The following is an 18,152-nucleotide window of genomic DNA, read 5'->3' as shown; positions in this document are numbered from 1 at the left end:
TGGAAAAGGAGGGTATGTCCTTCAATTGGGGAATGGCTGAACAAACTGTGGTATATGCGGGTGATGGAATACTATTGTGCTCAAAGGAATAATAAACTGGAGGAGTTCCAGGCGAACTGGAGAGACCTCCGGGAACAGATGCAGAGCGAAAGGAGCAGAGCCAGAAGAACATTGTACATAGAGACTGACATACTGTGGTAAAATTGAATGTAATGGGCTTCTGTACCAGCAACAATGTAATGACCCAGGACAGCTCTGAGGGATTTATGGTAAAGACGCTACCCACATTCAGAGGAAGAACTGCAGGAGAGGAAACATATAAGAAAAACAACTGCTTGAACGCATGGGTCGGGGTGGACATGATTGAGGGTATGGATTCGAAACTACCACACCAATGCAACTACCAACAATTTGGAAATTGGGCTTGATCAAGGACACATGACAAAACTAGTGGAAATGTGCATCAGCCATGGGTGTGGAGAGTGCGGGGCGGCGAAGGGGAAAGTAGGAGCATGAATCATGTAACCATGTTAAAAATGAATATTAATAAATGTTTTTAAAAAAATTACATTGTGCTTAATACAAATTATAATTAGATCCTCATAATAATCCTCTTAAGATGGTTATTCCTATCTACATTTTGCAGATGTCAAATCTGAGGTGCATGGAAACTAAGAAATGCTTCTTTCCAAAGTTCTATTACCCTAAGAAAATTTCTTTGTCTCTATGTCTTAATTTCTTTTGTCAAAAGGAGGTAAGACTAAGAGGCTTCAAATTCAAATGTGTTATAGATGTTTATTAAACAGGATAATATATGTAAAAGTCCTCTATACACTACCATATAAACTTAAAGTATTGGAATGATTACCTATCAGTTGTCCTCAGTTAAAACCATGAAATTATTTTATTATAATACAGAGAACTAAATAGCATTATAAAGCAATCTAGACTGTTTTTAGAAATTGACAAGTTCCTTTTATGATTTTAAACTGCTTCTAGAAACCAAAGTCAAATTTTTTTTTGTTTTATATATCAATAATCTCTCAATGGTGGGCTATGCCAGTTAGACAAAGGGGGGGAAATTTTTAGAGAGGCTCACGGTGGGTTTCAGAGGTGCGGCTTCTAAGGGAACTTGATAAACGAGAGGAAAGGGTGCCTGATAGAGAAATGTCTGATCCCCAGAGAAAATGAGGTTTGAGAAGCGGAGAGTCTGAGGCTCCTCTCCTGCCGTGCTTCGGCCCCAGTCACACTGGACCGACAGAACACAATGGCTTATGATCTGAAATGCTGAGAAAAAAACTCCCAGAGATCAGAGATATATGCAAGAGTTTCCAGGGCAAGTGATCAAGAGGGCGTTTTCAAGAAATATCTTAACCCTTCTCAATCTTTTTCTTTTGGCTCTTGTGGGTTCCGTTCTGTGGCAGTCCAGAACCCAGATCAGAGAGATCTCCTTGTGCTCTGCTAGAAATGGGCCGGGGAGGCCCCGCCCTCACACTGAGCCCTCTCCCAGGAACCTGGCTAGGCAAGGCGGGGCAGGAGTGGTTACCATCCTGGGGCGATTCCTAACCCTAAATCACAGGGAAGGCAATGGACAATTCTCTGCGTAGGCCGTGGGCGCACCTCACCTTTCTCGTAGGGGATGTGCTGATAGACCTCTTCAGCCAAATGCGGGAGGATGGGGGCGATGGCGCGCACCATCACATCCAGAATCTCTGCGAGGGCTGTCTGACAGGACCGCCTCTTGGGATCATCTCCTTTTTCACAATAGAGCCTAAAGCAGAACAAGCGCGGGCGCTCAGCAGCATTTCGCAGCTTCATCCCAGCCGCCCTACTTGCATTTGCCCCTTCACGCGTCACATTTAGCCCCGCAGAATCTCTACAAACACCTCCACAGAATTTGTTCCATAAAACGGCCCTCCCCGCAGCGGGCTCACCAATGCCCCGGGCAGCCCGGCCCGCTCTCCCCTTCTCCTCACTCTCAGTCTTAGCCAAAAGGCAGGTAACCAATTACCGAATGATCAGTAATCATTCGGTGATAATACTTACGTCAGCCTCCCTGGAGAGGTTCTGCCATTCATTCTACAGAGAATCTGCTCCCCTGGGATACTCCCCGAACCGCCCCCCAGATTTGTGGCTTCTCCGTGCTTGGCCACATTACTCTATTCTTAAGTACTAGAGAAGGAGGACTGATCTTTGGGCCACCTCCATAAATTATTGAAAAGTGGACAAATGGAAGACCTACTATATGACTTCCAAAAGGCGGCTGACAACTGTAATACAATTAAGTTGCCATCTTCTAGTTTATAGGAGGTAACCTAGGGGGCAGCTGGGTAGCTCAGTGGATGGAGAGTCAGGCCTAGAGATGGAAGGTCCTGGATTCAAATCTGACCTCAGACACTTCCTAGCTGGGTGACCCTGGACAAGTCACTTAGCCCCCATTGCCCTGCCTTTACCTTACCGCTCTTCTGCCTTAGAAGCAATACACAGTATTGATTCTAAAGAGGAAGGTAAGGGTTTAAAAAAAAAATAGAGGAGGTACCCTTGAATTTTGAGGTGATGCTTGTTCCTATCATTCTTTCAATATTCTTATTGAATTCAAGTTAGCAATAAAATGCAGGACTTGTTCTTTCTTGAGATACCCAATAAACACAAAAGAATCAAGATATTTTTCTTAATATTAAATTAATTTTAAATACAACTTCAGTGACTAGGATTACATACCTATCTTTGACAATGCTGAAGTAAAAGTTAGAGAGTTGACTAGGATAAAATGCTTGCAGAAGCCGAACAACTTTCCCAAAATCAAATTGCCTATATGCTTCAGTAATCTGGGAGAAAATGGAGAAAAAGTTGATGACAGTGATAGCAAATAGCTAAACTGCAAGCAGTAATCATGAACCATTGTTCCTTTTAAAAATTTTCTTTGACTGAAAGGGAAGACAAAGTCAAAAACCAAGATAATGATGTGAAACAGTTTGTTTCTTGGCTCTTGTGCTTATCTTCCTCATTCACATCTCAAAAGAGTAAAAGACTACTATGTCAAAACACAAAAACATGTTTTTTGGGGGGTCTGCAAAATAGCATATATTTAATGAAGAAAAACAAATTTAATGCGAAAATTTTATTTTGGCCTTAGATGACAGCTGCAATTTTTAGCACCATTATTTTCCCCAACCAATAAGGAAAATGCAGTGGGGGGAGGGAGCAGCCCTCAATGAAAAATTATACCAATATGCTTTGTGCACAGGTCAAAACCACCTCAGGCAAAGCTACCCTAACGATCTCAGAAAAATACTAACTAATAAAGAAAAACTTCAAAGACAAAGTACATGACTGCTCAAATTATGAAAAAATTTCTTAAAAAAACTTTTGCAAAAGAAAAACATATGATCAATCACATGGTTCAATGGGGATATGAATGGGGTTTTGGCTTTAAAAGATCACTTTAGGGGGCAGCTGGGTAGCTCAGTGGAGTGAGAGTCAAGCCTAGAGACGGGAGGTCCTGGGTTCAAACCTGGCCTCAGCCACTTCCCAGCTGTGTGATCCTGGGCAAGTCACTTGACCCCCATTGCCCACCCTTACCAATCTTCCACCTATGAGACAATACATCAAAGTACAAGGGTTTAAAAAAAAAAAGATCACTTTACTGCAAATAAGAATAACAGGGAAATAGGTTTTGAACAATGATATGTGTATAATGCAGTGGAATTGCTTGCCAACTTCAGAAGAGGGAAGGGATCGTGAATCATGTAACCATGGCAAAACATTCTTAATTTGTTTTTAAAAAAATAAAAAAAGTTTTAAAAACTTTTTTACTAAAAGAGACATTCACTAAAAAATGAAGTAAACTGACATCTTAGCTTCTTATCTGATTATTGCTATAGAAAAAATAGATGACCCACAGAAAAATAAAAATTTGGTACTATTTCAGAAAGATACTTCTGTGTAGAAGTTCCTCCTAACTCCAAACCTCTACACTTCCTAGGGAGAAAGATACTTATCCTAGAGGTACCAATCACTTAATGTGGTTGGCACTTTTATCCAAGCTCATAATACTTAAAACTACCATATACATATGTGTTACTGAAATCTTCCTGTTCATACTTACTAAACACCACATACCTTGTTTCCAAAATCTTGAAGTAAATGTAACATGTACTGGTCTATAATATACATGTCCTTAATGGAGATGGCATCTGTTTCTGGATTGAAATCAGCCAAATTTCCCAAAAGGAAGCGAAGTGTATTCCTAAGCTGTAAAAGAAAATGTTAAAGAGTATGAGTTCATTTTGTAATTTGTTTATTATTTTGTCAGATTCTGAATTTAAACCACCCCCCACCACAAAATGAATGTATTCTTGGATACATTGTAATATAAAAGGAGAGGATTACATATAAACTAGGAGTTTGTTTTTCTTTTAAAGCATGTAATTAATTCAACATGTAACTTGCTAAGCTGTCCTGTTTGTGATTCTTTTTGGCATTCTTTCTCTTCACCTCTCACTTTTTTTTTGGGGGGGGGGAAGGAAGCTTTAGGAAAGAATCCCATCCTAGTTTCCTGATCCCTTTGGCTTTCTTCCAATTAAAAAAAAAAAGGAAAGAGGAAAGAAAACCATTTTAACAAATTTGCAGTCAAGCCAAAAAAAAAAAAATCTCACAATGGCAATGTTTAAAAATGGGTTATTTCATTTTGCATCTTGAGTTGTAATCATTTATTTAAAATTCATATTAAGTATTAATATAACCAAACTTGTTTATAACTTTTTTTTTCTACAAATGAAAAATTCTCAATATGGAAACCATTTCCATTAAAGCAAATCAGTAAACTCACTATAACTTGGGCTACTGTCACTGAGAGATGAATTTGTCCATTGTCACCTAGCCAATCTATGCCAGAGGAAAGTTTAGAACACAGCCCTGACAATATTTCTTCACTTGAAATTATATGTAGGGGCAGTTAGGTGATCCAGTGAATAGAATGATAGACCTGGAGTTGGGAGGGCTTGGGTTCAAATTTGGCCTGAGATGCTGCCTAGCTGTGTTATCCTGGGCAAGTCACTTAACTCCAATTGCTTGCCCTTGATGGCTCCTCTGTCTTAGAATTCATATAAAAAGACAGAAGAAAAAAAAAAGGAAAAAAGAAACTATATGTAAATAGCTTAACTATTTTCCTTCAATATAATCTGAGCTCCTTGAGGGCAGACATGTTCAATTACATTTTTATATTCTCTAGCACCTAGAATAATGGTTGGCACATGGGAGGAAATTTTAAAATGTTTGATGAAAATAAATGAATTTTGAAAACTAGCCATATTCAGAGGAAAAACTGTGGGAGGAGAAACACAGAGGAAAAACAACTGCTTGAACGCATGGGCTGATGGAGATATTATTGGGGATGAAGACACTAAATGATAACTCTAGTCCAACTATCAATAATATGGAATTAGGGCTTAATCAATGACACATGTAAAACCCAGTGGAATTGTGCATCGGCTAAAAGGAGTTAGAGGGGTTTGGGGAGAGGGAAAGAACATGAAACATGTAAATATGGGAAAATATTCAAAATAAAATGAGAAAAAAAAATTAATGAATTTTGCCCCCCCCCCCCGCAAAAAAAAGTAACTTTTCATTCATTTTCTCTTAAGTTTCAGATTTCTAGGGCTAAATCTTTGTATTGTTCTTTTTATTCTTTACATTACTTCATGAAGATTTTCCCCAGTTTTCTTATAGACTTCAGACCTATCAATCATTATAATAGTATTCCATTACATCAATGGTTCCCAAACTTTTTTGGCCTACTGCCCCCTTTCCAGAAAAAAATATTACTTATAGCCCCCTGGAAATTAATTTTTTTTAATTTTAATAGCAATTAATAGGAAAGATAAATGCACCTGTGGCCATCACCGCATTCCTAGATTGCTGCAGCACCCACCAGGGGGAAGTACGCCCACTTTGGGAATCATTGCATTACATTAATGCACCACCATTAAACCATTCCTCAAATATTAGACTTTCAATTTATTTTAAATTTTCTACAACTACAAATTATGTTGCTAAAAAAAATCTGTGAAGAGATCATTTCATTTTTTTCTTTTGATAACTGTTAAAAGTTTAATATCAACCATGGAATTGCTGGATTGATGGAAAATATTATTTTTGTCACTTTTAATGCCGATTTACAGACTGCTTTCAAAAGTCTCTCCATAGTTTGCAATTTTACATGCAATGAATAAATATATCTGTTTTCTCTGCAACTACCACCAGTCCTGTTTCCTTCTCTTTAATTATTTTGGAGTAGGATATGTGGTAGAAGTGATGAATTTACACTAAAAATTGGAGAAATTCAAATAAAAGTAATACTTAATTTCTACTTCATACTCATTAGAATAGCAAAGATGACAAAAGAGAAAAATGACAGATGCCGGAGGAGCTGAAGGATGAGAGATACCCCAAAGCACTGTTGCTGGCACTGTGGAAAGCAATGCAGAACCATGCTTCAAAAGTCTAGATCAGTGATTCCCAAAGTGGGCGCCACCACCCCCTGGTGGGTGCTGCATCAATCCGGGGGGAAGGCGGGAGTGATGGCCACAGGTGCATTTATCTTTCCTATTAATTGCTATTAAAATTTTTTAAAAAATTAATTTTTTTAAATGTATTATTTTTTCTGGAAAGGGAGAGGGAGGCCAAAAAAGTTTGGGAACCACTGGACTCTAGATAAACTGGGTAGATTTTCTTTTTCATATCATGTTCATTATGTTTTATCCAGTTTAAAGAAAAAAAAACATTTTGATGTTGAATAATCTTGTATTAAATGTGTACACTAAGTATTCACTATTGATAATTCTTTCATAAATATTGAATGTTCCCTCCAATTATTAAAGTCCTGCTTTATTTCAGATTATTATTTTTAAATTGTCCTGGTTGGATTTTTGCATTTTTATGCAAAACCTTTACCTTCTGTCTTGAAGTCAATACTGTGTGTTGGTTCCAAGGCAGAAGAGTGGTAAGGGCTAGGCAATGGGGGTCAAGTGACTTGCCCAGGGTCACACAGCTGGGAAGTGTCTGAGGCCAGATTTGAACCGAGGACCTCCCATCTCTAGACCTGGCTCTCAATCCACTGAGCTACCCAGCTGCCCCCATGGTCTTTTGCATTTTTAGGCAGGTAACTCCTCCCAAGTCTGATAAGATCATCCCTTCATAGTAGCATATTAGCTTCAAAAAACACATTTAAAATTTTTTTATTTAATTTTTTTGACTTGTTTTTTTTCCCCAAAGGGACTAATATGAAAATACATTTTATATGACAGCATATGTATAGTCTGTGTCAAAATGCTTGCCTTCTCAGGAAGAGAGAGAGGGAGAAAATTTAGAATTCAAATTTTTAAAAAGCAAAAGTTAAAAATTATTTTCTTCTGTTCTTGGAAAAATAAAATATATTTTTAAAGTATTTGTCTCTGGAGAAGATTTGAGGAAATGTAACTTGCTCCCTTAGCCTAGGAGGCGGGGGAGGGAATAGGGACACACTAAAGGAATAGAGAATGCTGCTCAATCAGATATAGTCAATGTGCTGGTGGGCTTTGTTGATCCAACTTTTTTTCTTTCTTTTTTAAAATCTTGATTATGAAGGAAGGCAGGAAGGTATATATTCAAAGATGAATGTGATATAAAAAGAAAATTAAATAGTAGAAAAAAGTGTTGCTTTAATGAAATTTAATAATGCTTGCAATTAGCTACTTCAGAAATTTGCAGAAAAATACAAATCAAGCACAAAGCCAAGGCAGTATAGCAGTTATTTCTGCAAACTATTATTTATAAAAGGTAAACTAGGCCCATGAAAACACACTAAAAATACTCTCTAAAAATTCATGATAATTACCAAGAGAAAACTTAAAACTTCTCTAGCTTCTTTATCTAAAAGCAAAATGTAATTTTTAATTGCAATTGTTTGGTAGCATTTTGCTTCCAGAAATATATATACAGTTTAATTACTGACCTTGTTTATATCATCTCTCGCTGCATTAAGTATACGTGGCCCAATTTTCACTTCATTGAAGACATTCGATTCAGCTACCCACCATCGAAGAATATCTACACCATAGGGAGGATCTTTGCTTAAATCCTTTTCATGAGAAAAACACAAACCATAATTACAAACTATGCATTTGAAAGCAGGTCCATAAGCAGTATGTGAAATAGAAACATTTCATTATAAATATACAAGGTTTGAAAATCTCAAATACAACAGATTTAACTAGGTCTTGTGTAATTACAATTTGAACCCTAGAACTACAATTCCCAGCATCCCATGTTTCTTCTCATGTTACATGCTGACATAGGAAATAAGTTTTATGTAGCCCCGCTTTCTGTGCTCTTCCTGTTATCCTGTTTGGTGGAGGTGTGAGGTGAGAGGCAGACTCACATGATCTTTACCTTTTTAGATAATTACCTTTTTATTCCTTTACTTCAAGTGATTATTAATAAACTATAAAATATAATACTTGGAGTATTGGACATTGATTTAAATCCTACAGTCTAAAAGTTGAAGAAAAAGCTCTGTACCTTTGTCAAGTGCTTATGTTTCCTACATTATCTACCAGGTATTGCTATGCATATTTAATTATATATATTATATAGCTATATATAGGGTAATCAGCAGGAGTCCAATAATTACTGACTAACTAGAACCCCTTCCCAAGAACAGAACCGAGGAGAAGAGTAGAGAGAACAGGTATCAAAGAAAGGCTTTCCAATATTCTCTAGCAATTCTGGACACAATGCATTGGACACTAGCAAGTCTTTGGCAAAGCAGGATAGCAATATATTATCGGTCTCGATAAATTTATTTTATGAAAAAGAAATTGGTTCAATGTAAAGAGATAGATCCAAGTCAGAATCTCACCTCTGACATTACGAATCTATATGATCTTAAGCCTCAGTTTCCTCATTTATAAAATGACGACATGGACTAGATAATTATATACCTATTTGTTAGGGTCCTTTCCATCTCTTAACTATTATTCTATGATCCTAAGTTGAACCATATTATTTGCAAAGAAAGCTTGGATATGAATAATACCAGATATGTACATTAATCAAATTCATCAAAAACAATGGCTTATTTTCTAAGAGTACAAAAATAAAGATAATATTTAACACTTCCCATTTTCTGAAGTCTTAGCTTCTTTTAGCAGCTTACTCTGTGGCTGTACCTAAAAAAAACTAGATGATATTTTAAAGTCGTGGCTATTGCCAAGCTTGTGATTAAATTGTTTATGAAAGCAGTCGGGTAGTGCAGTGGATGGGGAGCCAGGCCTACAGGCAGGAAGACACATGTTCCTGAGTTCAAATCTGGCCTCGGACACTTCAGTGCCTGTGATTCTGGGTGAGTCAAATAACCCTGATTACCTTAGTTTCCTCAGCTGTAAAATGAGATGGAGGAGGAAATGGCAAACTACTTCAGTCTTTTTGCCAAGAAAATCCCAAATGAAGTCATGAAGAATCAGACACAATTAAAATGACTAATCAACAAAACAAAAATCCAAACTGTTTATCAAAGAGATATAAATTTCAAATAATTCACATGGAACTCTGAAACGTGTCTAGAAATAAGTAAGACTTTGTATCTAAATAAAACCCAAATCTGGCCTTCTACTCAACATTAGCATGACCTTAGAGAGAACACACAACCTCCCCTTTTCAGTTTCATTATTTATAAAATCAGGATAAAGGACAAGATAACTAAGGCAATGTAAGCGTACACTATATGTAAGCAAGCATAAAGCAACTTTAAAAAATTTAAGGACTTAATTAAGTATTATGACAATCTAAATCCTTAAAATAATAAAAATGCTAATTGTTTATTGAGTCACTTACTTCACCTCCATTGATGACAAAATCTGGACTAACCACATTTCCAAGAGATTTAGACATCTTTTCTCCTTTTTCACCCACAGTAAACCCATGAACCAAAACAGCTCTGAAAAGACAAAAACATTTTTATAATAAAAAGTGTTAGGCAATAAAACATAAACTGCCTTGAAAAATAATGGAGAACCAGCACAACTAGGTGGTTCCGTGAATAGTCAGGCTTTGAGACGGGAAGTCCTGGATTTAAATTTGGCCTTAGACACTTTCTAGTTGTGTAACTCTGAGCATACCAGTTAACCCCAATTGCCTAATCCTTACTGCTCTTCTGTTTTGGAACGGAACTTTAGTATGAGTTCCAAGACAAAAGGTAAGGATTTTAAAAATGTAAAATAAAAATAAAATTAAAATGATGAGAACCTTTTTTATAATTCTCAAAATTAATACAATTCATCAGTTACTTAAACTAGGTCTGATTCAAAAAATAAGGTCCACATAGCAAAGTTTTTGGCGAAAACAAGTCTAAATGTGATTACTTAATTTAATAAGGGAAAGAAAAATGAAGATAAATATAAATGTGGACATTTTGAGGGTATTTTATTACTGTTTTATTAATTTCTGGTAGTATATACAATTGCTATAATAGTTAATTACCCACAATTCTTTCTCCTTTTGGATATAAGGTTCGAAGAAATTTATTTCTGTTTATTGGCAGCTGATACAAGCACCATTTATTTATTCTGAGGTCTCTATTATTATTCAACAAGAGAAGGCAAGGTGCACCAGAAAGTTGGAGATCACAGTAATTTTGCCTAGGGTTAGAGGAGAAACACTGAACTATTTTGTTTTGTGCTCATTTGGGGAGATGGTCAAGACAGAGTGGACAAAAGAAAGAGAATCAATCCAATAAGCATAAATATTTTGACAGTATACATTTTTTTCTTCTGGACTGGACTTGTGATTGCATTAGTGTAGAGACTTCCCAATGGTGAAACTCTTTACCAATGCATAACAACAAATGTTCTGCAACTTCTAGTTTTAATTTTAAAGCACTAAAAAATTTAAAATGACCACTTTCAGGCCATATAGCAAGCATGGCTCAGAGGTGGAAACTGCCTCTGATCTTCTTGACTCCCGTGCCTGCTACCATGCCACATGCCTCATAATCTCAACCTAAATTTATAAAACTCATCTATTTTTATGGTATGCTTTAAATTTATTTTTTTTAAACCCTTACCTTCCGTTTTGGAATCAATACTATGTATTGGTTCCAAGGCAGAAGAGTGGTAAGGGCTAGGCAATGGGGGGGTCAAGTGACTTGCCCAGGGTCACACAGCTCAGAAGTGTCTGAGGCCAAATATGAACCCAGGACCTCCCATCTCTAGGCCTCAAGCCACTGAGCCACCAAACTGCCCCCTAGCTTTAGTTTTTAATCCAATGGAAGTGCACTAGGTGGGAGGTTACAGTACTGTAATTCTAAGTCAAACTACCTTCTAATGCTAAATTCCAGGATCAGTATTTTAGTTTACCAATTGTTTGTAAATATTAGAAATAGAATGGCATCTAAAGCTCAAGATAATCTCTCTCTCTTCCATAGGTCCCATTTTCTCTGCTTGTCCAAAACGTAACCATTTCTCAATCAAAGCTTATTTGAACACCAATCTCCTCTCCTCAATTATGACATATCATAAAGATTCCCCCTAAAGGACTTATAATCTGACACATAGATAATATACTTAAACTACCTGACAATTATTCCACAATTGTGTTGTGTCTCAATGATACTAAAAGCTCCTGGAAGGCAGGAAGCAGATAATAATTTCTTGGTATCCTACCTCTATTCCTGGTGTCCTGCCTCTACTCCTAGCATTGTGCTTACTCTGCTGTAGGCTCTCAATGAATTCATGTTAAAATTGACTGAAATATACAAACTAGCTGGTTTGTGATAAAGATACTTACTTAAAAGGGGCTTTTTTCCTTGTTGCCACACTAGTTAATAAGGAAGAATGAAACCAACCTCCAAGCTGGTCCTTTCCCTCCAAATACAAATCTGCCCTTTTTTCTGGACCTTATAGAAACATAGAAAAAACAAATTCAGAGCTCCTACAATAGAAAAGAATAATGTTACACTGAAAATCAAGCCGTTATGAAAATGTGATGCCTAATCTATTCTTTTTGACATTCTGCATAGCTACTATGACTTTTAAATATCCTGTGTATTCAGAATATTGATGTGTAGCAATCAATAAGCATCTATGAAAGATTATGTGTCAGTTATTGTGTCAAGTTCTAAGCTTATAAAAAGAAAGCAAAAATGGTCCCTTCCTTCAAACAGCTTTTATTATAATGAAGGAAGACAGCGCGTAAACAAATATAGGATACAGTACACGTGTGGCTCGTTCCTATGCTTTAGCAGAGCTGGTGCTTCCTGTGATGGGGAAGGAAGTATCAAAAGTCAGACTGCAGTGAGCTTACAAGAGAGTGAGAGGAGAATTCAGAAATATCTGCACTTAATGTCTATAGTTTTTCAAGCTTAGCTGAGAAAGGAAAGAGAGCTATATGACAATAGTTATGAAAAATCTAGGAAAGATTAAAAAAATTTTTAAACACTTGGACATGTTTGTAGATAGCAGAGAGGAAACTAGTAAACAGGGAGAATTTAAAGATTAGAAAGAGGGAGCATTAATAGTGAAGGGCACTGTAAGAAAGGACAAGAAGGTTTATGAAAAGAGGTTATGATATTCCAAACCTAAGATTTTTTAATGAATTTCCAAATCAGGTACCAATTCATATAATGCATTAAAATCTAAATTAAATTATTCAAGTAGACTATCATTATAAATTATTTGATAATTTATATTATTTCAATATAGTGGCAATTTGTATATATTTATACACTCTCAAATTATAAATACATATTGGTACAAGAAATATAATTGTCTGTAATGTACAAGTATTTCTGAAATGTCAAAATTTGATGAGTGTAAACCTCAGGGACTCCATGGTACAGATTAAAAGGACTTTCTTATTTATTTTGCTAGTCTTTCTGTACAGGTATTACTAAAGTGATATATGGTTAAAAGACAAAGTAAAAGTGAGGGTGGGGAAGACGGGCGAAAGCAGAGGATAGCAATAATAATTTACTCATGTGTATTTGGAGGCAACAGCAAGAGTCTAGATGTTTATTTAGCATTACTGGGTTGACAACTCAAGAAGAGGTGAATGATTAATTATCTCATCAATGTCCTAGAAATACGAGAGGATGAAGTTTGATCCTGCATCATTTTCTTATTGATCCTATTTACAATTAATTGATTTTGTTCCGTAACTGCTTATGTCAAGGTTCTTGGTCTCTGAGCTTAGTTCAGATTTCAGATGGCCTATAATGAATTAAGTTTAGAAATTCAGTTCTTCTGACTCAAGAACTTAAGAAAACTTAGGCAATGTGTGTGAAATCAAAGGAGTTAGGCCTGATACACCACCAAGCTGTCCTGCAAGGAGGTCTGGTTTGCTGTTCAGAAAGGGCTAGTCTGTTCTTCTGACCTTATCCCAGGACTCAAATAATAAGCCTCAAGAGAGAAGAATGAGGGGTCCATGCTAGCGCCCCTCTCCTTCCCAGGCAATGAAATAGGTAAATAAACATTGGGGTCTGTCTATGTCAGCTCTTTGCCTTCTGCTGTCAATATATTTATATATCTACCTTATAACTTTTCCTATAACAGCAACCAATCATGCTGTTTCCTGACATCAATAATTGATGTCAGGAATATTGACATCAATAATATTGACATCAATAATATGATGTCATCTACCTTGTTCTATACTCCCCTAATCCAATTAAGGGGAAACTGTTCTCTTATTTGGGGTAACTGGCACAAATGGAAGCAAGCTGCTGATCCATAAGACAGCAAGACCCTGATAAAAAATGTTATTTTGCTTGGACATTTGCCTCGCTTTATTCTTTTATTAATAATTTTTATTAATAATCATTTATTAATGGTATATAGGGGCAGCTGGATGGCTTGAGATTGAGAGCCAGGCCTAGAGACAAGCGGTCCTGGGGTCAAATCAGACTTCAGTCACTTCCTAGCTGTGTGACCCTGGACAAGTCACTTAAGTTCAACTGCCTAGACCTTACCTTATTAATAAAATCTGGAGAGACTTACATAAACTGATGCAAAGTGAAATAAGCAGAACCAAGAGAACAGTGTTCACAGTAACAGCAATATTAAACGATGAACAATTGTGAATGACTTGTCTATTCTTAGTAAGTTATCAAAGACAATCCCCAAGGATTCACGATGAAAAATGTCATTCATCTCTTGAGAAAGAACTGATGGACTCTGAATACAGACCAAAACATACTATATTTCACTTGCTTTATCTTTTTTGCTTCTGGTTCTCTTCTACAAAATGATTACTAAAGAAAAATGTTTTACATTATTATTGCACATAGTGTGCTTGCTTTCTCAGGAAGGAGGAGGGAAGAGAGGGAATAAGGAGGTGAATGTGACTCAAAATTTTAAAAATACATTAAAAATTGTTTTTATATATAACTGAGGAAAACATAAATAAAAAAAGAATATTAGTGACACAGTTTTCATCACATTTTAATTTATTCAACAGCCTTGAATTTAACTTATATGTGTGACTATCTAAGAAATCACCCAATAATGATATTAGCAAGCAGTAATTCTCAGGCAGGCTGAAGCAATTCCTGAACTTTTGAAGTAGGATTAATAACTAAATTAATATTTCACATGAAGCATACTCTTATGAGTGTAAATAGTTTTCTACATATGAATACAAGAAATCCTTGTTCCTGCTGAGGCTTTATTTGCCTGCATTTTCAAGATAATTTGGAAAACTGTGAGTGCCTCTCTGCACTTTTGATATTTTTCTCAACCATACTAGAAAAGGCCACTTGAAACAATAATTTTGGAGACAAAGGTGAAAATGCTGATTATGGGAAAACATGGAATAGCAAGGTTTAAAGTCTGACATTGCTTATCAGTGACATTTCTGGGGGAAAAACAAAACTAAAGAGTTTAAATTTAGTGGAAAGAAATCAAATCCTTTAAATGTAGCCACCTTGAATCACTATTTATATAGCCTTTCAGTCACTTTCTCCTCCCCCATCTTTTTATGCCTCGTTACCTTAGGAACCCACCCCACCCCCGCCCCCCGGGCCTCCATTTCATTTGTCTAATTTACTCTAATCATCACTAATTAAAAATAAAAGTAGTACTAAGCTATATATTTGTATTTACTTTTTTAAAAGAAAGCAAGAAAAACATATGATTGATCATATGGTTCAATGGGTACATAATTGGGGATTTTGGCTTTAAATGATCACTCTATTGCAAATATTAATAATATGGAAATAGGTTTTGAGCAATAATACATGTATAACCCAGTGGAACTACTTGTCCACTCTGGGATGGGGGAGGGAAGAGGAGAGGGAAAGAACATGAATCATACAACTATGGAAAAATACTCTAAATTAATTAATTAGAAAAATAATAAAAAGAAAGAAAGCTGTGAAGTATATAGAATAAAAAATAAATAATAATAAAGTATATAGAATAAAAAAGGAAGAAAGGAAGGGAGGGAGAGAGAAAGGGAGGGAGGGAGGGAGTGGGGGAGGGAGGAAGGAAGGAAGAAAGGAAGGAAGGAAGGAAGGAAGGAAGGAAGGAAGGAAGGAAGGAAGGAAGGAAGGAAGATGTGAAGTATATAGAAAGCACAGTCCACAGGACTGCAATCCAGGTCCTGCCACAGACTAGCTTTATAAATATGTTACTTAATCTCCATCAATATAATATTGCTAATAGGTAAAATCAGGGGCTAAATGCAAAAACTCTCTTAAGACATTGTAAATTTTAAAAATAGGAAAATTATTATAGGTTTTTAGTATGCCACATTTTTTTTGAATCTCAAACCTTTAAATGACCACAGAATACATAACATTCTATTTAATACCTTGAAGAACATAATTCCATGAAGTTCCACTTTCAAACCAGATGTCCAAGATATCCTGACCTGGTACATATTCCAATTTATCAGGTCCACCAAGCTAATGAGATATAAGTGAAAAAAGCATATTAATTATACATAAAACATTGTACAAATGCCTAGCAAGAACAAATGGCTAATAATTCAGAAAAATGTATTACTTCAGGTGTCATAAAATTTATTTATACTATATTACTAAAATAACTTAAAACACTAAAAACACTTAAAAAATATTTTAAGTATTAAGTAAATCAAGCTTTCTCTTCTCTCTGTCCCATCCCCTACAGCACATGCATGGATATGATTTCTCTTTCACATGATCTTATCAATCATGCTCCTTGTATGAACTTGAACATAGTATACATCTTATTTTTTCTACTATACATTCTTAGAGGCAAAAACTATTTCTTCTTATTTATTTATCTTATTTATCTCAGCATCTATGCTATTGTATTCTTTGATGGAATCAAGATAATGTCCTCCATTTGTAATCATAAGCCAACCACATCTTCCTTATACTTTTTGTATTTTAACTATATTAAGCCCACTTTCAAAACATAATAATTGTTAATCTTAAAAATAATCATCCCCAGACTCTTTAGTATTAGTAGTCAACATTTGCAATTAATAATTTACCTTAGATAAGATGTCTTTGGGCAGAAGCTCCTCAGGAGGAAGAGTCCACCAGATATCACTTCCATGTGTTTCCACTAGTTTAACAAGGTGCTCAATAGTTTGGCTGTTGAAAGGAAAAAAGGACCAGTCAGTGACATAACGAACGTAGCTAAGGTTTAAAGAAATAATAGAATTAATGCCTTATTTTCAATCCCAAATTGATTCTCCAATTATTATAGCTACAATTGTAGATTACTAGATACTAGTCCTCAACATTTTGCAAAAACAAACCAATTATTCTACCTTCCTCCAAAATTAAATTTATCCTCCAAACTTTTTTTTATGTTAAAGTCATTCTACCAGCTAAACAAGCATTAAATATTTTGATTCCTGCTAGTGAAATTAACCAAAAACAGTTAATCACTTAACATATGCCACATGCCAAGGATATTTGTACAACTGTGAGAGTTCACATCTTCAGGGATTTGTACTCTAACAAGGGAAGATTACGCATATAGGGGATAGTGGGGGCTATGAAGGATGTCTGGGTCTAGGAAAGAATAAGGATAACAAATGAGCTAAAGGGAAATCTAATGACAGAGTATGAACAAACAATTTTCAAAAAGAAGAGTAAACTATTAATAACCATATGAAAGAATGCTACAAATCACTTAAAAAAAAAAAAGATAAAAATGAGAACAACCCTAGGGTTTCATCTTCTATAACTGCAAACTGGCAAAGGTAACAAAAAAGAGACTAGTCAATATTGGCAGATTTTAGGGAAGACAGATACACTAGTGCAATGTTGGAAAGCAATTTGAAATTATACAAATAAAAGTGATCAAAAAGCCTATATCCTTTAACCCAGAGCTTTTATTACTTGGCTTATACCCCAGTAAAGCATTAAAGAGTTCCTATATACACCAAGGTAGTTGTAGTAGTCTTTTTTGTGATAATAAAGAACTAGAAACCAAGTAAATGGCCATTGATTGCAGAATGGCTAAACAAACTGTGGCACATGAATATAACTGTGCTATAAGAAATGATGAATGTGATGAATATGATAAAATCCAAATGAACTCATTCGAAATGAAGTAAGCAGAGCAAGAAAACAATATCCACTATGACTACGACAATTATGAAGGAAAAGAAACACACACTCTCTCTCTCTCTCAAAAAATATGCTGCAAAATTATAAAGAACAAGCCTGACTCAAAAGTAAAGATTATGATAAGACATTCCCACATCATCACTTTGCAGAGGCTGAGGATCCACAAGTTTTATACATTGCACATATGTGTAGACTTTTTTTGATCAGCTATGCTGATTTTTTACCCTCTCCATTTTCCTTTTGTCTTTAAAAACATTTATCTGAGATGGTTCCCTGGGTTGGGGAAGGGAAATGACACTGCTGGGAAAGTAAGTGATGTTAAAAAAAAGAGAAAGAGATCTCAATATAAAGCTAAAAAAAAAAGAATAATAGATGTATTAATTAGGTTCTCAGGGGAAAATGGTTAAAGTAGAATGGGATATACATATATAGTTATAGTGCAGATGGTAAACAGCTGGATGGGACATGAAAGAATGACTCAGGGTCTGGTTGGGTTAGAGAGCTGTCAAGATTATTACCTGGAATATTATAATAGCTTTCAGCCAAATCT

At 35.6% G+C, this 18,152-nt stretch overlaps 1 protein-coding gene across 1 annotated transcript in view; it reads right to left on the bottom strand.

The window, feature by feature from the left end:
- Positions 1-18,152, bottom strand: part of IARS2 (isoleucyl-tRNA synthetase 2, mitochondrial) — a 70,640-nt gene that overhangs the window by 9,477 nt on the left and 43,011 nt on the right. The window contains exons 13-20 of the mRNA XM_044671637.1: positions 16,513-16,615; positions 15,844-15,937; positions 11,824-11,932; positions 9,874-9,976; positions 7,994-8,119; positions 4,123-4,254; positions 2,722-2,828; positions 1,626-1,771 (exon numbers count right to left, since the gene is read on the bottom strand). Of these exons, the coding sequence (XP_044527572.1) occupies positions 1,626-1,771; positions 2,722-2,828; positions 4,123-4,254; positions 7,994-8,119; positions 9,874-9,976; positions 11,824-11,932; positions 15,844-15,937; positions 16,513-16,615 (920 nt within the window). The remainder of the gene's footprint in view (positions 1-1,625; positions 1,772-2,721; positions 2,829-4,122; positions 4,255-7,993; positions 8,120-9,873; positions 9,977-11,823; positions 11,933-15,843; positions 15,938-16,512; positions 16,616-18,152) is intronic.

Source organism: Gracilinanus agilis, chromosome 4 (assembly GCF_016433145.1).
Source record: "Gracilinanus agilis isolate LMUSP501 chromosome 4, AgileGrace, whole genome shotgun sequence".
Lineage (NCBI taxonomy): Eukaryota > Metazoa > Chordata > Mammalia > Didelphimorphia > Didelphidae > Gracilinanus > Gracilinanus agilis.
The sequence above is the reverse complement of the archived record's forward strand: the minus strand, read 5'-3'. Positions and strand labels throughout refer to the sequence as shown.